This window comes from Protopterus annectens, chromosome 11.part0, assembly GCF_019279795.1.
Source record: "Protopterus annectens isolate FY-2018-M chromosome 11.part0, PAN1.0, whole genome shotgun sequence".
NCBI lineage: Eukaryota > Metazoa > Chordata > Ceratodontiformes > Protopteridae > Protopterus > Protopterus annectens.
In genome coordinates this window covers 1,181,866,670-1,181,885,090 of record NC_056745.1, presented here as the reverse complement: position 1 = coordinate 1,181,885,090, position 18,421 = coordinate 1,181,866,670, and the positions used below count along the sequence as shown (strand labels likewise).

The following is an 18,421-nucleotide window of genomic DNA, read 5'->3' as shown; positions in this document are numbered from 1 at the left end:
CCATGTCCAATGGCATCATTTAAGCACTGTACAACAGCAGAGCAGCTCTCTGGATTGTCACCACATGGCACAAAATGTACTGGCACTGCTAAGGTCCAAGACAGGATAGAAACCATCTGTCATATTCAGAATCAAGAAGCGACAGATGTAAAATCTCCCAGCTATGCTTTGAATAAGCGCAGCTTCTATGGTACTTTGAGTGTCGAGCCTTGGAATGTTCCAACAGTTCGGCAGAGATGGTTTGGTCTCCTAGTGGTGCTCTTTAAGGTGCAAGGACTTAAGGAGCTCGACAAAGCAGCTGACTGGTCTTTTCTTATGAATGTTCTGGTTATTTAACCCAGAAAGGATATTAAAACTTGTCCTTTCTCCCACCAATAACAGCCCAAGCAACCATTAAGTGCCGTGAGAACAAGACTAAAGATTCCAAAAGATACAAGGTGAAATATGACAGTGGGTCTTGTCCTCTTAATCAACTTAACACAGAAAACTGAATAACCATATAGTGTCTCACAATAATCTCCTTTTGGAATTGGCTGGATCAAGAAAAGGAAGAGGGTGGTGGTTGTGCATGGGAATTTTAAAAGGTTCACCAGAATGGTGACTGCCTGCTTTTTTCTTAACAGGTCATCCACTAGGTTGTGAGAGGCCATGCCAAAGAGCACCTCCCTCATGAATTAAGCATCCAAAACAGCATCACTGAGCTCCTCCATAACACAGCAGTCTCTAAGCCTCAGCTAGTACAACAAAATTACACTGAGCTGTGTGGTAACCTGCCATGAAAGCCACAGATAGTCTTAATTAGGTCATCCTTGAGACCATCAAGAAGATCTACAAATTTTTCCAAGGTCTGATCCACTTACAAGGAATGTAATTTGCACAGATGAGATGAGCAGTACAGAGCTTTATGTCCCGATGTCACAGTGAAATATACTCTCTTGGTGTGCCTCACAAATGCTTCAGACTCTCTGTTCTGGCAAAATGTTGTGGCCTTTAGGAACTATGCTGGATTAATGTGACTGCACAGAAGCCAGCTCAAGGATGCCTGGTTAGAGACTCCTCCTATTCAGCTGGAAGCTTATTATGGGAATCTGCTTTCTTGCAGGCCACCGAAACAGAGTCTGGGTGGCTTCTAGGCTGCTAAGACACATCTGCCATCACCAGCTTCATTGGACAATTCAGGGTTCCTCTTTCCTATCCTTCCCTTCCCTTTCCTACAAGGCATACTTAAGCATTTCAGCAAGAAAAGGAATAGAGGGCCCAAGGCCAGTCCACAGGAGGTCTTCTGAATCTCAAGTTCTCGCCAAAGAAAGGGTCACCTGAAGAAATGCTACGGACAGGATTCAGCCAGTGACAGATATCTCTATAGTGATGAATGCAACAGTGATCCACACAAAGACAATTTTATTCTTTATTCTATGCAGTGTCAGTAAAACAGGAGGGGGAAAGAAATGTCCATCTTCAGAGATGTGCTACAAATTTGAAGTGGTTTCACTCCATCATTTTTTATTTACTTACTGGTGTCAGGAGTTAAATTCACAACATTTTAGAAAGGACACATACATAATAAAGGACCATCAAGTCAGAAGTAAGGTGCTTCACCATGGGAAATGCATAGCGAATAGAGTTTGCAAGATAAAAAATGGCTATTACTGCCAAATGTGATGCAATCAAACAAATAAAAGGGTGCTCCAAACCTAAACATTCACGGGAATCCCCACTGTGATTCAGAAGAAGATGAATGCAGGAATACCATCTATAGAGCTAAGGCTGGACATCCACACACTGTCACAATGTAACATATCTTCTCCATATGGAACAAGGTGGCAAACACTTCCCAGTCCTGCAAACAACTGTAAATTATTTAGTAGTCTGCATGATCCACCACAAAGCCCCCAATTCAAATTCTCCTCTCTTTCCCCAAATCAAGTACAATCGCTGGTCCCAGATGCCTGTTTTCAAGCATGATTCTGGCTTTTTTATATCGGTCAGTGAAATTAAAGTAAGATCTCTGGCAATACAGGGAAATCCTGCTCCCTCTCACTGTCCTCAACCAACCTCTTTTAAAAGCAATGCTCTAATGCACTTTGCAAAAATATTCCTGATCCCAAGCAGCATTTCCAGAAAGGCAGTGCATCATACACAAAGTCCTCAATTAACATTTTCTTCAATGCAATACAATCTGATTTATTTCAGAGACCCCCCCCCCAACACACACACACAAACAAAACATAACAACTGGTACAACTGGACTTCTTCATATGGCCACAGTGAACCACCAACTAAATTGTGAAGGAGTGAGAACTGGCATATACCGAGCACCAGCTCATTCAGACTTTAATCAGTAAATGTCTGTTTAAACACAAGGACTTCCACAACAGTAGCCACATCTTTTCTGAGTTACTGCCCCAGAGTGGTAGTGGTGAGGAAAGCCACAAGTCTGCATGGACACTGCCCAGTGGACTACTAGGAAATACAACATGGAACAGTGCACGGAAGACTGGAGGACTGAACATGGTAGGAATTGGTAGAAAGGATGGGTTTCACCAGACTAGCATGTCTGTTACCATTTTTATGTATTTACTTGTTTGTTTTTACCAAAATCTGCCATTCTGAAGTACAGACCTTTACAGCTGACATTTTTGATTACTTCTCTCATATCAATCTTCAAGTCACAATAAAAACAACGACATTACAATATTACAATAAATGAAGGTGTGCTTTAAAAACCAGAACTTAGAAAATCCTTACCTTGTAAATATTTTTTCATAATGTACTGCAAACCATAGAAAACGGTTTTGTCATATTTCACCTTGTACCTTTTGGAGTCTACAGTCTTGTTCTCACGGCACTCAAAATAGGAATACACTTTGCTAGTATTTGGTGGGTACTGCTTATAGTGTGTAACCTGTGTTAAAATAAAATACAAACAAAAATATAAAAATAAATTAAAAATGATACCTGTCTGATCAGTAAACACTCTATATGCCAATGCTACCATCATGAACACTGCATTAAATACAGTGGAGGCAGAACTAGGAGTTTAAAAAAGAAAAGCAATCAAAGAAATACATTCGGAAAACAGATAATGCCCCCACAGCCCACAGTCTGGCTACCCCACAGCCCACTTAGTCTGGCTACTTCCCTATCCCCTGGTTAAGTCTGTTCCACGCTTGCTCAGAAATGTAAACTATTGTTATTTGTAAACTGTGCACTTGTTTTGTAACATTATGATGTAACCCAGGCTGAGCCTGCAATGGTGTGAACAACTTGAGACATACCTCTCTAGACTATATGAAGAGAGACATGACTAAGGTCTCAGACTGTGTCTCTCATGCTTGTATGTCCCTTGCCTTAAGCAGCATTTTGACTTCATCTAGGATGATCCCTCAATGCAAATTAGAAAATGACTGACTTCAATAATTGGCTCTTGCCACCCCCATAGTGCTTTTTTAGGCAGTGTCTCATGAACAAAATTCCGGTTGTCAAAAGTCCACCCAAAAACAACCTCAATGTTATGCTGATAAATGCTAGGAGTCTTAACACGAAACTGCACTTACAAGAAGCAGTCTTCAACTTGAAAGATGCAGAAGTTTGTGCAGTCAAAGAGACCTGGTTCAAGGCTGTAGAGAGCATCCTTGCCATACCAAGTTACGCCTCCTTCCATACATTTAGACCACAAACTGAAGGCATGAAAACTAGAGGAGGCGGTGTATCAATATTCATTAAAGATAAACAAGCCTCCATATTGGTTAAACAGCATGATTCCCTGGAGATACTTCAGGTGCATATAACTGTTGGTAGGACATCTATTCAAGTCACTGCCAGCTACAGGACCCCTTCCATGAATCAGGACACCCACTACCTATTTGGATCTACTTGAGTCTATCAAGATAAATCAAAACACCACAGTTTTGGGTGATTTTAACTACCCATCCATTGACTGGGTAAATTACTCATGCTCAAACTCCCTTGCCAAAGGTTCCTCAACTTCGTTAACTCCAATGCCCACAGGGCGTGCCAGCATCCTGGATCTGGTGCTTACCGATATGGGGAACCACTGTAGCACCCCGACTGTGGAGGTCTTCCCTGGTGAGTTCTGACCACAGATCAGACTCATTTGAAGAAACTATTATACCCGACCCCCCCCCCCCAACAGCAACTAACCTAAAAACTTCTCCAAAGCAGATTATAACCTCTTACAGGACAGTATAAATAGCGTCAATGCACCGCCCCCTCAGATGGAACTGGCAACTACGCAGATCTCTACAACAATTCTTTATACAAACACCTGTATAACTGTATCGACTTGGCCGTACCTGATAGGACCACAACAAGCTCCTCAAGGAAGAGCAAACCTGCCTGGTAAACAACTGCCATTAATAGGCTTTGCAATAAGAGACAGAAATTGCTACCAAAGAGTAAGAGGGAGTGAGCCCTAATCCGGAACCACTCCCTCCTCAGCTTAAATAAGTGAATAAGACTTCTTGTGAAGTCCTCCAAAGCAAACTATGAACCCAAATTAGCTTCCTCAACTAAATACAACTATAAGGCGTCATTTAGTTACATCTGTAACTTAAAAGGAAAGGCCCAGATTTATGCTGAACTGGTAGTTAATGATACCACATATACTGAGCATGTGGACACAGAGGCAGACAGGTTCTAAGAAAACTTCACTCCCATGTCCCTGCCACATGGACCCCATGACATCCCTACCTTGTCTCTCTAAACAGCAGGTCATAAATGCCTTCTCTAAGGCCAAAAACACAGCATCTATGGGACCTGATAATATCCCAGGCTGCATCTTACATGAGCTCCAACAAGAATTCTGTGCATACAGCCTACCTAGACTTAGCCAAGGCATTTGACACTATCCCCCTTCAGACATCATTGACAAACTCACCTAGCCAGCTATCAACCCTTATATTGTTAGATTGGTCGCTACCTGGCTCACTCATAGAACCCATATAGCCAAAATAAGGGAATCTGCCTCCAACAGCAGACCTGTAACTGGTGGTGTTCCACAGGGATCAGTCCTGGAACCTCTACTGTATGGAATATATGTCCTAAGTACAAGCAAAAACTAAAGGTCTGTGGATAACAAAGTTTGCTTTATGATTGCAAACTGGGAGCAGTCACAGAATCTCCAAATGATGTCAACATCCTACAAGAGGGTCTTACACAAACAAATGATCGGTGTCAAAGTCATGGCCTTAAACCTCAATGCAAAAAAATTTATTATGGCCTTAAACTCAATGCAAAGAAATTTATTATCATCCATTTCGGTAAAGGCGATGTTCCTGCTAACTACCACATCAATACATTAAGTATGCACTCAGTGGTGAGAGACCTGGGCACACAGGTTGACAACAGCCTTACCTTTGACCGCCATGTCTCCACAGTGGTAAGAAAGGCATTCTATGTTGCTCATCTCATAAGTACGGGCATTGCCTCCAGAAAAAATAAGAAGTTATAACCTCCCTGTACTCTTTCCTCAGGCTAATAATGGAGTACAACGTCCCTTTTGGTATGTACCTTTCAAAGCACCTGCAGCAATTGGAAAAACCACAAAGGTTCCTCACAAGGAAAATTCAAGGTCTTCAGCATCTGTCCTATGTGATCAAATTCAAGGTTTTCAGCATCTGTCCTATGTGGATCATCTGAAATCACTTTACTCTATTTCACACAGACTACTCAGAGGCGATCTCTGCCTTACATAAAAGGCAATCTCTGACCCTGTTTTATTGGAAATGCTGCATCTCTGCAAGTCAAATGGTACACAGGTTACTCGCTCTAAAGACCTTAACCTGGTATGCGACATTAACAGAACCTGCCGGAGGGACAGATTTGTCTCGCAGAGGTTACCACACCTTTGTAACAGACTCCCCTTCATGTAAAGCAGAGCACCTCATTGGCCCTCTTCAAACGCAATCTGGAAGATTGGATGGGTAACTGTAAATTCACCACCGGATTTCCAACAGTGTTCCCTCTTGGACAGGGACAATAGGTGCTGATCGTGGAGATAAGGGTAGAACATGCCTAGGCATATAAGGGTCCTAGGGCCATTAGCCTAGTAACTTCCTATGATCCATGATCCTATGAATTGGTCATTCCTCGTTCAGTGTTCTACCATGGTAAACAAATTTAAATAAAACAATCTTGAATCCCGTCAATTGTTTTTACCCTACTACATTTTTAAAAAGTACCTTTGAACATCCAGCCCAATCTGTCAGAAACAAGAGAGGAAGGATCTAACAGGAAATTAGAAGCATCTGCTAAATGCACATTTAGGAGAAACTACTCAGACTGGTACAAATACTACTGGCAAGTAATCCATAACTGAAGGGACAGGAACAGAGAAAGAGCTAGTCCTGGATGTATAAATATAAATCAAGTTGATTTAACTTTTCAAGTTATCTACGTGGGAGGGCTTACAGATGTAATGACAACACCTCTGTCGAAGGATCACTTGTGAACAGCAGAGCTAGAAAAAACATGTGTGGCAAAAAAACAGACCAAATCCACACTTGTTGCATTAACCACAAACCCACCTCTCTCTCTGCCAATTTCTCTAACCACCCCACCCACTCTCCTGCCCATTTTATGATGTCAACACACACATCACTGCGAGATGGAATGCCCTCTTTTGCTTTTTCTCCCTTTTTTAAACCAGTTTAGTCTTCAATACCTTGAATTAACAGGTTATTTTCAGTTCACTTTGTTTATGCATGTCAAATTCCTTGCCCTGGTCAGGATAGGTGGTATGCACCACCTTACCCTCATCCATTGCCTTGGTGACCTTCTCAAAGAAGGCCACCTGACTGATCCGGCAGGACCTAGCCTTGACCAAGTTGAACTGGGTTGGGTCTAGAGTCTGAAGATTTCCTATGTCATTGTTAACCAGGTCCAGGATTACCCCTTTCCACAGTCTTGCATACGAGGATAGTCAGACTTATGGGTCAATAGTTTCCTGGGTCAGCCAATGCCCCCCCCCCGGGCAGAGGCATGACTGTTGCTGTCCTCCACTCTGCTGGGACAAAGCCTGTCTGGAGAATGTGGTTAAATCGAGATCTGAGTGGGCCTGCTAGGTCATGTTTCAAGCTATTTAACAGGCACCCTGGGATTGCATCAAGGCTCACTGATGCAGTGTTTCTAGCTTTAGAGATGACCTGTTCTTTTGTAATAATAAGCAAAGGAATCGTAGGGGGTATTTTATGGGGAATGATCAGAGGTGATGAGGGGGAGAAATCTGAGCTATCAGCCAGCAGGTTTGTTATTTCTTCTGGCTAAGTATAATAAGTACCATCTACAGCAAACTCAGCATATAGTTGACATTTCAGTTAAGATTTCGGATATAATTAAAAAATGCTTTGTAGTTATCCTTTGCTTGGGAGGCTATTTTAGTCTCATATTTAGCTTTCTGAAGAACTGACTAGTTCCCTGATTTACCTGCTCCCTCCCACTTACTTCTAGACAGGGATTTATTCCTTCTGTTGTATAGTCTATTCATGCAAGGGGTCCGCCAGGGTGGCTTGTTTTTCTGGCTAAACCTGGGTTTAGTTTGGTCAGGTACTGCTGTTTCTGTGCAGCTGTTTCTGTGCAGTTGTTTAAGTGGTTGTACAGGGCATTCGTGTATACTTCGGTATAGTCCTCCATGACTTGAGGGTTATGAGAAGCTTTAACATTCATTATGCTATCACTTAATAGGAGGCAATTTACCTTGGAAAAATTCTTTAGGGTTTTAAGGTTTGATGGGGGTACTATTGTTACATTTACTTCAAAGAAAACTGATTTATGATATGATCTTAACAATAAGGACACAAGACTGGAGGTTGCAACACTCCCCCATGTTTTTTTGAGTACTACGCCAAGGATATTTGAACCCTTACTGGTAGTGCAAACCAGCTATTCCACAGCATTTGCATTGACAAAGTCTAGTTATCTCCAAGCCCACAAGTTAGTGGTCAGAAATGTTTTTCAATTTATGGAGAAGTAGTTAAAATCTCCCATGAGTAGTGTATTGGGCTGAATGGTAAGAGATTCTAGTAACTTCAGGTATGCGGAGTGGTTTTCATGGTTCATGACAGGGGCCCTGTAGCTAGCGATGAAATAGTGGTGAATTTTGCCTATGGTCAGCTGGGCAAGGAGTAGATCAAGTCAGACATCCTACTTGACTAATTTACAGATATATATATATATTTTTTTTTTTATGTAAAAGAAAATATCTCCTGTTTTTGTTTTTTTTTTCCTTTTTAGAGGGTGGTGTAAATGTGTTCTATGCATCACATCTCTGTAACTGTAGAGATGTCAGCATTGTCCAGGGTCAGGAGATTTCCGGTAGTGCAGTTTCTTGTTAAGACTCCTAGCATTGAGCAGCAGTACCTTCTACTTGGCACTAGAAGAATGTTTTCTCTTGGCAGGTCTACTGGTTTGGCACTGCCTAAGAAAGGTACTATGACTGTCTAATGCCTCGGCCAGTATTAAAAAGCCTAGTGGTGACAGGTGCGACCACCTCTGACAAGGTAATGTGGTCTGTTGGTCATCTTTTCCCAGGCTGTTGAATACTGCATCCCCTTGCAATGACACCAGTAGAACACCAGTAGCTAAGTCAATCACTTTCTGTTTGTACTGTGGTATCATTCTTGGGGAGGGTAGAATGTTGCTCAATGAGAGGCTCATACCAGCCTGTGACACGTATTCAGAGAGATCGATCATGTATCCCTCTTCATATAGTCCAGGGAGGTACATAGTCATAGTCCATGTGGGTGACTGACTACAACCCCTTCTTTATTCAACCTGGTGTGGGAGCAGTCCATGCGTCTCATGATGGAGTGTCCTTTAACCAAGATGTTTGACTGTGTTGTGCTTTGCTTTAGGAGCTTGCTTGTGGAGACACTGATGTGTATTTTTGTGTGTAGTGGATGGTGTCGACTGTATTTTGTTTACATATGGTTTGAAGGCAGCATACAGGAGGCCTCCGAGGTTTGGGTAAGTTACTTGGGGATACCTCCGCACATGTGCGTTTGTGTGTCAAGACCTTATTTAGTGAGGGGAAATTATGTGCATGTGCTTACAACCTGTTTAAAGTTGAATAAAAAAGCAGATTACATTTAGATGCCATTAATGCTAATAATAATTACTTCAACTGCAGTGTGATGCTTAATGAAATGTCACTTTGTAGTCTTCCATTTGTTGAAGTTACAGGTAGTTGCATTTCAACACATACTGAATTATCTCACTCTGCTTTGTACTGTCATAAGTCACTGGCATGCACTGATGTATGGGTAAGTATTGAACTGTTTGACTTCCTTGTACTTTGCACAGTGAATGCACAAAGTCACACGCATGTGCAGCAGTTAGGTGCAGAGCCACTATTTCAAACCCAAACCATTCCCAGTAAGAAACTGAAAATTACAAAACAGAAAACAAATAAAAGGATATTACAAATATAGGAAGATTCCTGAAAGGCTCCATAGGAGTGTCATTTTCACGCTCAAGTAATAACACAGGCTCCATATGAAAGGTGCCTTTGCAGACATACACGTTCGGAATTTTGAAAAATCACAAGTAAGATCCCCCACCAATTAAAGTAATTCAACATGCTTCTATTAAACCATCAGCGCATGGCTCAGTGCATAGCAGAACCAGTAAACCAGTTCTAGGCTGTTTATATGAAACAATTTTGTAGACTTTTTATCCACATGTTGAAGAAACAAGCCTGTCTGAAATCAATCACCTTATGACATCTAAACATTACTGCCTTCTTTATCTGATCAAGTACACCTCATTAGAAGGATCAGAAAGATAATGCTGAACACTGTAATTACACCAAAGATTTAGAAGCATAAATTAACAGCTTCAGATGTGAGATGGATGATGACATTGACCTGGATTTTGTATTCCTTGATCAGTCTAATGTGAATTGTCCTATTACTCTATGTAACGCTTCTTCAGTATTGGTTCATAGATTAGTACTAGGCTAACTTTCCTTCTCTCCAGTGCACCACAGTACCAAATTTGTGTGAGGAATACCATGTTTAGCAGATTTATCTAGTGCACAGACAGTTCCTCCTGTGACTTGTGATTCTGATTCTCAATTTTGTTTGTTTAAGCATGTCAAATTCTGGCCATGAGCCGGAATTTTCTAGTGCTGCATCTGATTTTCTTACTTTACCCCCTTCTCCACTAGGTAATATGATAAAAAAAGGTTCCCCTGATAGCTCTCCCAACTTGTTTCAGGAAACTAATCAACATGCCCTAGGATGAACTGTAATCTACTTCAAAGATCTTTCTCAGTTACTCAGGCAGCCAACAACAGGTCAGCATATGTTTGTTTGACTTATGCTTTCACCAATGCATTTAAGTTAACCAACTTGCATCAATAATGGAGAGTACTACACCGGGTGCAAACAGAGGTCAAAACTGCAGGTGCCGTTTACGCTTATGTCAATACATATGCCAGTATACCTTATTCAGGAAGTTTTTCTTTGTTGTTTTTCAATTCACTAAAACATTTTTTTAATCAACATGCATTTTCTGGTCAATAAAACTGGCCCCGACTGTAATTTATGTTGTGTTCTGAAGAGCACTGTATCTGTTTCAGTGACATTGTGAGAACTGGTTATGTTTCATCTACACACACATGGCTGTAAAGTCATGTTGTAGGGCATTTTAATGAAGAAAAAACAAAGGCAATAGCTGTAAACTATGTACTCGCACATGAATTGGTTCAGCAATACCCATATTTATGGGTACATGATAAAATGAAGCACTTAAGAGTATGGGGTAAAAAGTATTCTGTTATGGCAACAAAGGATATGTGAGAAGAGACTAAACAAAAGATAATACAAGAACCGAGAAACTGGAAGCTCTGTTTTAAGGGGACTGACAGCAAGCTACAAGCAATTAAATTTTTAGTCCCTTCAGTTTTATACACAGGTCAGGCACATTTTTACCAACCAGAAGAGAAGTTATGAACAGCAATTAATAAGAGTTGAAGGATTTTATCTGAGAGGGGTATAGGGAAAGAGTCAAGTGTGATAAGCTGATCCTTCTAAAAAAAAAAAGTGGTTTGGAAATACCTGATTTGAAGGGGTACTTCAGAACTACACAGTTTAGGCTCCTATACAAGGCAAAAGCAGAAAGCTAAAATTCAAAGTGGAAAGGAATTATGATGATACAGGGGGAAGCACAGGAAATATGGACAGACTGCAATGTTGGCTACAGATCCTTAAGGAGAATAATAACACATACAGAACATTATATTCTTAAAGTAGCAGAAAATATTCTAAGACCTAAGACAACATGGGAATGGAGAAAGGAGATTTTGACAAAAGGGAATACTGCAATAAGGAGTACAGAGAACAAGCAAGAGGGGGCTGGAATTTACTGGAGAAAACTGCCAAAGGAACCAAGATATTGGCAGTAAATAATTAGAGGGGTAAATGTAATTGAATGGGAAGAAGCAAGAATTAATTTGGATTGCACACTACAGATTGCCTTTCTTATCAAGAATTGATAGGCAAGGGATTCAAAGGGAGAGATCAGCACTGGTAGAGTTACTAGCATACTCTAGAACAGAAGCTGCTGTTAAAGGAATAATTAGTACAGTATATAAAATATTGCATGATAACTACAGCAATCAAAGGAAGTTAAAAAAGATTGTGAATTGGTTTTCCAATATCGCTTCCTAAACAGTGAAGGATATGTGTAGGACTCCTAAATATGCAACAAAAGTCTAGAAGAGGATCTTTGCTTGGCAGTATTTGCATAGGTATCGTTATACTTCCAGCAGGCTCCAAAGAATTCTTCCTCAGGTACATTGCAAATGTTGGAGGTGTGAGAGGAAAGAAAGAGGTAACTGGGAACATATTTTTGGGAGTGTACTGAGTTGGCAGACTTATGGTTTGTTTTATTTACATAAATGTAGGACTCCCTATGTCATAAATAATAATTCAATAAAGATGTTTCTTGTTTATTAAGAGATAGACTAGAGAGAGACACCTCCACCTTTACTGCCTGCCTCTATGCAGTACACCTGTACGAGTGACAGGGACTGAGGTCCTCCATTGATGGAGTACTTTCACCGGTCTTAGGTTCATAGGTAGGTACTAGGCTAGTGGCCCAAGGGCCTAAGTAAGCCTAGCCAACAAGGTTCCCTGGCTTACGCCACCCAAGAAAGGTTATTTTCCTGTGTCCCTGTCGAGCAGAGCCTCAGAAGTGATCCCCAAGGTGTATTTCCTATTTCCCATCCAGTTATCAAGATTTTTCTTGAAGAGTGCTAATGAGGAACTTTGCTTGACATAAATGGGTAGCTTGTTCCAGAGTATGGGAAGTCTCTGGGACAGGAATCTATCCCTCCAGCATATCCTGTTTATTGTGGTGACAGGGTTTGGGTCCCTAGAGCATGTAGCTTGGAGGGATTGGGATTTCTTTAGGTGTAGCATGTCCAACAGCTCTGAGTTTGGCATAGCTTTATATGATAGGCAGAGATTACCTCGGAGTAGGCGATATGCTACGGAGTAAAGCTGAAGTTTTTTGAGACGGTCAGTGTAGGGCATCTGTTTGAGGCCAGTAATCCTCTGAGGTAGTTCTGTGGCCTTTCCAGCTGCTGCAGATGTCTTGTGAGGTACATTCCAAAAGGGGCATTGCACTCTAATAATGGGTCTAATGCGTGTCGAGTAGAGGGGAACAATGACCTCTTTTTTCCTAGATGAGAACCCTTTTGTGATGAGGTGTGTCACATAGAAGGATTTCCTGACTACTATGGCAATGTGATTATCAAAGGAGAGACTACTGTCCACCTGGGTCACATTCGGTGGTTAAGTAGACTGCCACCTATGTGGTAGTTCATAGGTACATAGTTTTTACCAAAGGGGATGACAATGCACTTTTAGGCATTGGCCATGGCTCTAACACTAGGCATCTGTCTCAGTGAGGCCCTTCTGTAGGATGTCCACATCATTTGGGGACTCAACTATGGCTCCTAGTTTGCAGTCATCTACGAACTTCGTAAGCCAAAGGCCTTCTGTGTTAGCCTGTACTTCAGAGAAGTAGATACCAAACAGGAGAGGTCCCAGGACTGAACCCTGTGGTACTCCACTTGTCACTGGTTTGAACTGAGATTTGGAGTCTGCAACTCTTACAGTGCAAGTTCTGTCAGTGAGCCAACTGGGAACCCATCTTGTGACATAGGGATTTATACCTAGTTTAGTGAGTTTAGCTATAATTCCAGAATGGGGATGGTGTCGAAAGCCTTAGCAAGGTCACGATAGGCTGTGTGAACCACCTTACCCTCGTTTACAGCTTTGGTGACTGCCTCAAAGAAGTCGATCAGGTTCAGGAGGCATGATCTACCTTTCACAAACCCGAACTGGGGTCCAGAGTTTGGAAGTTACTAATGTCTTTGTTTATGCGTTCCATGCTGATGCCAAAAAGTGCATTGTCATCCCCTTTGGTAAAAACTCTGTACCCATGACACATATCCCCATAGAGCCACATGCTTTAGGGATCTAAACCTCACCACAACAACTATAAATAGGACGTGCTGGTGGGATAGATTCCTGTCCCAGAGATTTCCCATGCTTTTGAATAAGATTCCAATCTACATTAGGCAGAGCTCCTCGTTAACACTCTTCAAGAGAAACCTTGACGAGTGGATGGGAAACAGAAAGTTTATCCCGGGGATCACTTCAGTGGCTTTTATGGACAGAGGCACAGGGAACTAATCTAAGGGGGCGGTGAAAGCCTACACAATCTGGATAGGCTTATAAATGCGTCCGGGCAGATAGCCTCGTACCTACCTATGAACCTATACTTTCCATGGTCTTACAGACCAGGCTAATAGGACAATAGTTCCCGGGATCAGTGGTGGCTCCCCCGTTGTGGAGTGAGATAACTGTTGCTGTGCGCCATTCAGTGGGCACAAAGCCTGATGTAAGACTATTATTGAACATGGTGCTTAGGTGGGGAGGCAGTTTGTTCTGAAGTTCATGTAAAACGCAGCCTGGGATGCTGTCCGGTCCCATGGATGATGTGTTTTTGGCTTTAGAGAGTGCAGCTTTTACCTACATAGTTGTGATTACAGGGACTCTGCATTCTTTCTCTAGAGATATGGGCCTTTTAGGGGTGAGAGGGGCGGTAAAGTTAGCACTGAACCTATCTGCCAGGATGCTGGCAATACCAGTTGGTTCAGTAATTTTCGTGTCATTGTGCTGTAACTCAGAGGAGATCTGGGTGTTGCCATCAAGATTCTTGACATAGCTATAGAATGCTTTATGGTTATCCCTAGAATCAGTGGCGATTTTGTTTTCGTAGCTAGCTTTGGAGGATCTTATAAGGGATCTCAGCTTCTTACTGAGGCTGACCAGGGAACTCCTCTACTCATGGGATTTTAGTCTCTTTTGCAACAGTTTCTTCCTTCTGTTGTAGAGTTTGTTTATGGCAAGGGAACACCAGATTGGCTTTATTTTGTTTGGAGGATAGCGTCTTGGTTCTGTTTGGGATAGCATGATCTATGCACTCGTGCAAGTGCTTACAGAGTGCATCTGTGTAGGATTCAGCAGTTGAAACTGTATTGCCCATCTGCATGGGTGTCATGAAGTTCACCACTTCTGTCTTAAGAAGCATGAAGTTGGCTATGGAGAAATTTTTTTACCGTGATTTACTTAATGGCAGGTGGGGGTGGGATGTGGATATCTAAGGTGATTAGCTTATGGTCGGATCTGACCAACGAGGAGTTGACTTCAGGTATGGAACACCAGTCACTCATGTTGGTAATGACTAAGTCTAGGATATTGTTGCCCCTTGTGGGGGTGTGGATAAAGTTGATCCAGGGCATTGGAAATTATTAATTTCAGAAAGCGTTGAGTGAAGGAGTTGGTACACGAGTGGTTTTCCCAGTTAATGGTGGGTTAGCTGAAATCACCCATTAGGGTGTTTGGTTGAACCCTAATATTTTCCAGTATATCAAGAAAGGAGGAGTGGGAATCCTGGGGCATGGTGGGGGATCTGTAGCAAGCTACAATTTGGATTGCAGTTGTGCCCAGAGTTAGTTGCACTTGGATAACCTCGGATGCATTATGCTGAGCAACTAGCCTGGAGGTGTGGATATCCTTAATGAATATGGACACACCTCCACCTTTGGTGTTCCGGTCCATATTCATTAAGGATATCCACACCTCCAGGCTAGTTGGCCGAAAAGTGTGGTAGGAGTTATAGCCTGGTAATGCAGGGGGTGCCCTCTGGAGCCTTGAACCAGGTCTCAGCCACTGCACAGATATCGATGTTCTCCATTTTAAGGAAAGCCTCAAGGGAGTGCATTTTGAGATTTTAGACTTCTAGCATTGAGTAGCATTACCCTCATTTTTTGATTGCCTGTTCCCGTTACAGTGGTGAATTTGTCATTTGAACCTTGCCTAAAAAAGGTACTATAGGGCCAGCAAGAGCCTTAGCCAGTATCCGGAATCCCAAGGTGATAGGTGCAGGCTATCTCTGGCAAAGCATCGTGGTCTGTCGACCATGTCATTCCAGGCAGACAGATATTGGATCCTCTTAGAATGACACCAGAAGCTTAGCCAATTGTTGAAGTCAATAATTTTGCCATGTAGTAATTCTCCCAGTGTTTGTGGGCCACAGTTACTGTCTTGTCATGAACCAGGTGTCTGTGATGATACATATAGCTACATTTTCCAGGGTAACTAATACTTTTATTAGAGTGCAGAGTTTTTATACACTTACTTATTAAGGTGGGGAAAATGTGTGTAGGACCTGACGGTAACTGTGGCACACTTATTTAATACTGAAATGACACTCTGATCTATTGTTCTTCAGTGACGTGTGACAAACTATTGACGTTAAGAGGAAAGAGAACCCACCCACAAAGAATTAAAAATCTGCATTAACTAAGAAGAAATCAGGGAAATGGCAGGCTCAGAAGAGGTTACAACAGATATAATAGACTTGTTGGGTACAGTAACAGAGACATGGCTCATGAGGGTACTTGTAGCGGCAAGGGACAGAGAGAGAGAGACAGAGAGAGATGCATATCAAAGAAGAGTGGAGAATAAGATGAGCATTCTAGTGTCAGTGTACAACAATGGTAATATACAGAAATGTGGACAGCACAGAAGTATCTATCTCCTGTTACTGTGCATGAAAGTATTAGAGAATGTGATTGATAAATAAATAAATATGTAGAACAACAGAAAGTGAGGCAAGAAATAAACAGTTTGTATTCAGAACAGGATGTGGTACAACTGATCCAAAGTTTGCAAGGTACCAAGAAAGCTGTTGGTCTGAAGGCCCACAAACACTGGGAGAATTAGTACAGGCTATGTACAAGTACACAATGACACAAGTACAAACATCATTCAGACCCGACAGCAGAGTTTCCAGTGCGAATGAGTGTTCATCAGAGCTCAACTCTGAGCCCACTCTTGTCCTGACTGGTGGACTGCATCAGCAAAAAAAGTCAGTGAAGTAAGATCAACCAAGGTTATGCGGAGGATGTAGCATTATAAGCAGACTCTGAACAGGATATTCAGCAAATTCTAGGGGTTTAGAATGCAAAATTAAACGAAGATGGAGTAAAACAAGAGTATAGACAAGACAGTGACTCTGGCAGTAAATGGGGAAAAAAGCCAAAAATGAAGCCCAAACAGAAAAATAGTTGAAGAGGTTAACAGCGTCAAGTATCAGGAAGGCATGGCTTAAAAGGGAAAAAAGAAAACAAAAATCAAAGCTAGAATCACAGGTGCTGCAGTCAACTGGCCCAAATTGTCAGGGGCAGCATATATAGAAGAATGCCAAAGTTGAAAAGTAAGCTGTACAAAACACTGGTGTGACAAGTGCTTTTGTATGGCACAGAAATTGGGGCAATACAGGCAGAGCAGCAGAGGAATCTTGGGTGATTTATAAGTGCCCAAGATGAGCAGTAAGATACACACTCTTGGACAGATGAAGAAATGAGGACATCAGAGCAGAATCCAAAGTACCCCAAATGGCAAAGAAGACCCAAAATAGATTACAATGGTTCAGTCACATGTACAAAAAAAAAAAAAAAGAAAAGAATTTGGTAAAGCAGAGTTGACGAGGACATTCAACCAAGAGATAGACAGACAGCTTAAGGGAAGGCCTACAGTAATCTGGCATAACTGTGGACAAGACACCCTGACCCAAAGTAAAAACGAGGAAAGGGGATCAACAATGAGGACAATTAGGACAGTGACAATTTAAATATATTTTACTATATGCAAATTAAGGGCCAACAGGTGTTTTTACATCCTTACTATGCTAAAACAAGAATTATGTCAGTATGTCAGTCCTTGTAAGGTAATTTTGAATTACAAGTTAAAATAATAATAATAAGAAGAAGAATCACCGAGTGAAAAAGTGGTATTACTACAACAGAGAAACCAGATACAATTTTTTGTTTGGAGTCCAAATGTTCTCTAAACCCACTTCTAAAAGATTACATCTTTACGTCCAATCATCATGCCTAGAAATGTGTTTTAAACAGCATTTTCTCATCTTGAGAAAAAATTCTGTTGTAATTTCACTGCACAGTTCTCATCCTTCTTTATTAGTTTTTCTTCATTGGGAGGGGGGTGACATTTTTGAGAATGTTCCATGGTATAGATATTCATTATTGGTTTTGTAACCTTTCTGCTACCATACTTCCATTTTCACTTATAGACACGCTTAAGTTATAATGTATTGTTTAATGTAGACCGAAATCACTTTGCCTTAAATACCCGGTGACGACAAGGAAGCTTGAGTTTAATGTTTTTGGTGCAACTGCTTTGATAGTTAAATTAGTGTACAATCTAAAAAAAAAATAAATAATAAAAAAAAATTATATATATTATATATATTTATAAAATAATAATATAATCAACATATAGAGGTACAAAGAATTATTCTCTGCAGGTACATAAAAAAGCCAAAAAACTTTTCTGCCACGTACCTAGTGGTAGCTATTAATATTAATTCATTCACATATTTTAATGCAGACTCCTTGCTCACAAGACTAATTCTGAAAATACGCATTTTGATGCCTACTACTTGTACCCAGTTGCTAAATAATTTATTTTATTGTATTTATGCTTTGTGAACTGGGAAGTCCAGTGATGATAATGCCCATTTTCAGTGGAGTCCTAGTGAGGAAAGCTCCAAAAAAACAAACGGAGACATAGAAAAATGTCAGTAGCACACAGTACTGACTGGAAGGTTTAGGCAGAGACTCTTATAGCTACAGTACCTAGTAAAAAAACGAAAGCAAGAGTGACAACAGCTGTAACCATCCAAATCAAGAAGGCACATCATGACAAGGAATAATAAGTGACATAAGTTCAGTAAATAAAATAACAATAGGTTCATAGGATGATGCTAAGCTATTGGCCTGGAGGCCCTTATAAGCCTAGTC

At 41.2% G+C, this 18,421-nt stretch overlaps 1 protein-coding gene across 1 annotated transcript in view; it reads right to left on the bottom strand.

The window, feature by feature from the left end:
- NAMPT (nicotinamide phosphoribosyltransferase) overlaps window positions 1-18,421 on the bottom strand; it is a gene marked incomplete in the record, with an annotated part of 586,193 nt that overhangs the window by 555,192 nt on the left and 12,580 nt on the right. The window contains 1 exon segment of the mRNA XM_044088535.1: window positions 2,749-2,905. Within this exon segment, the coding sequence (XP_043944470.1) occupies window positions 2,749-2,905 (157 nt within the window).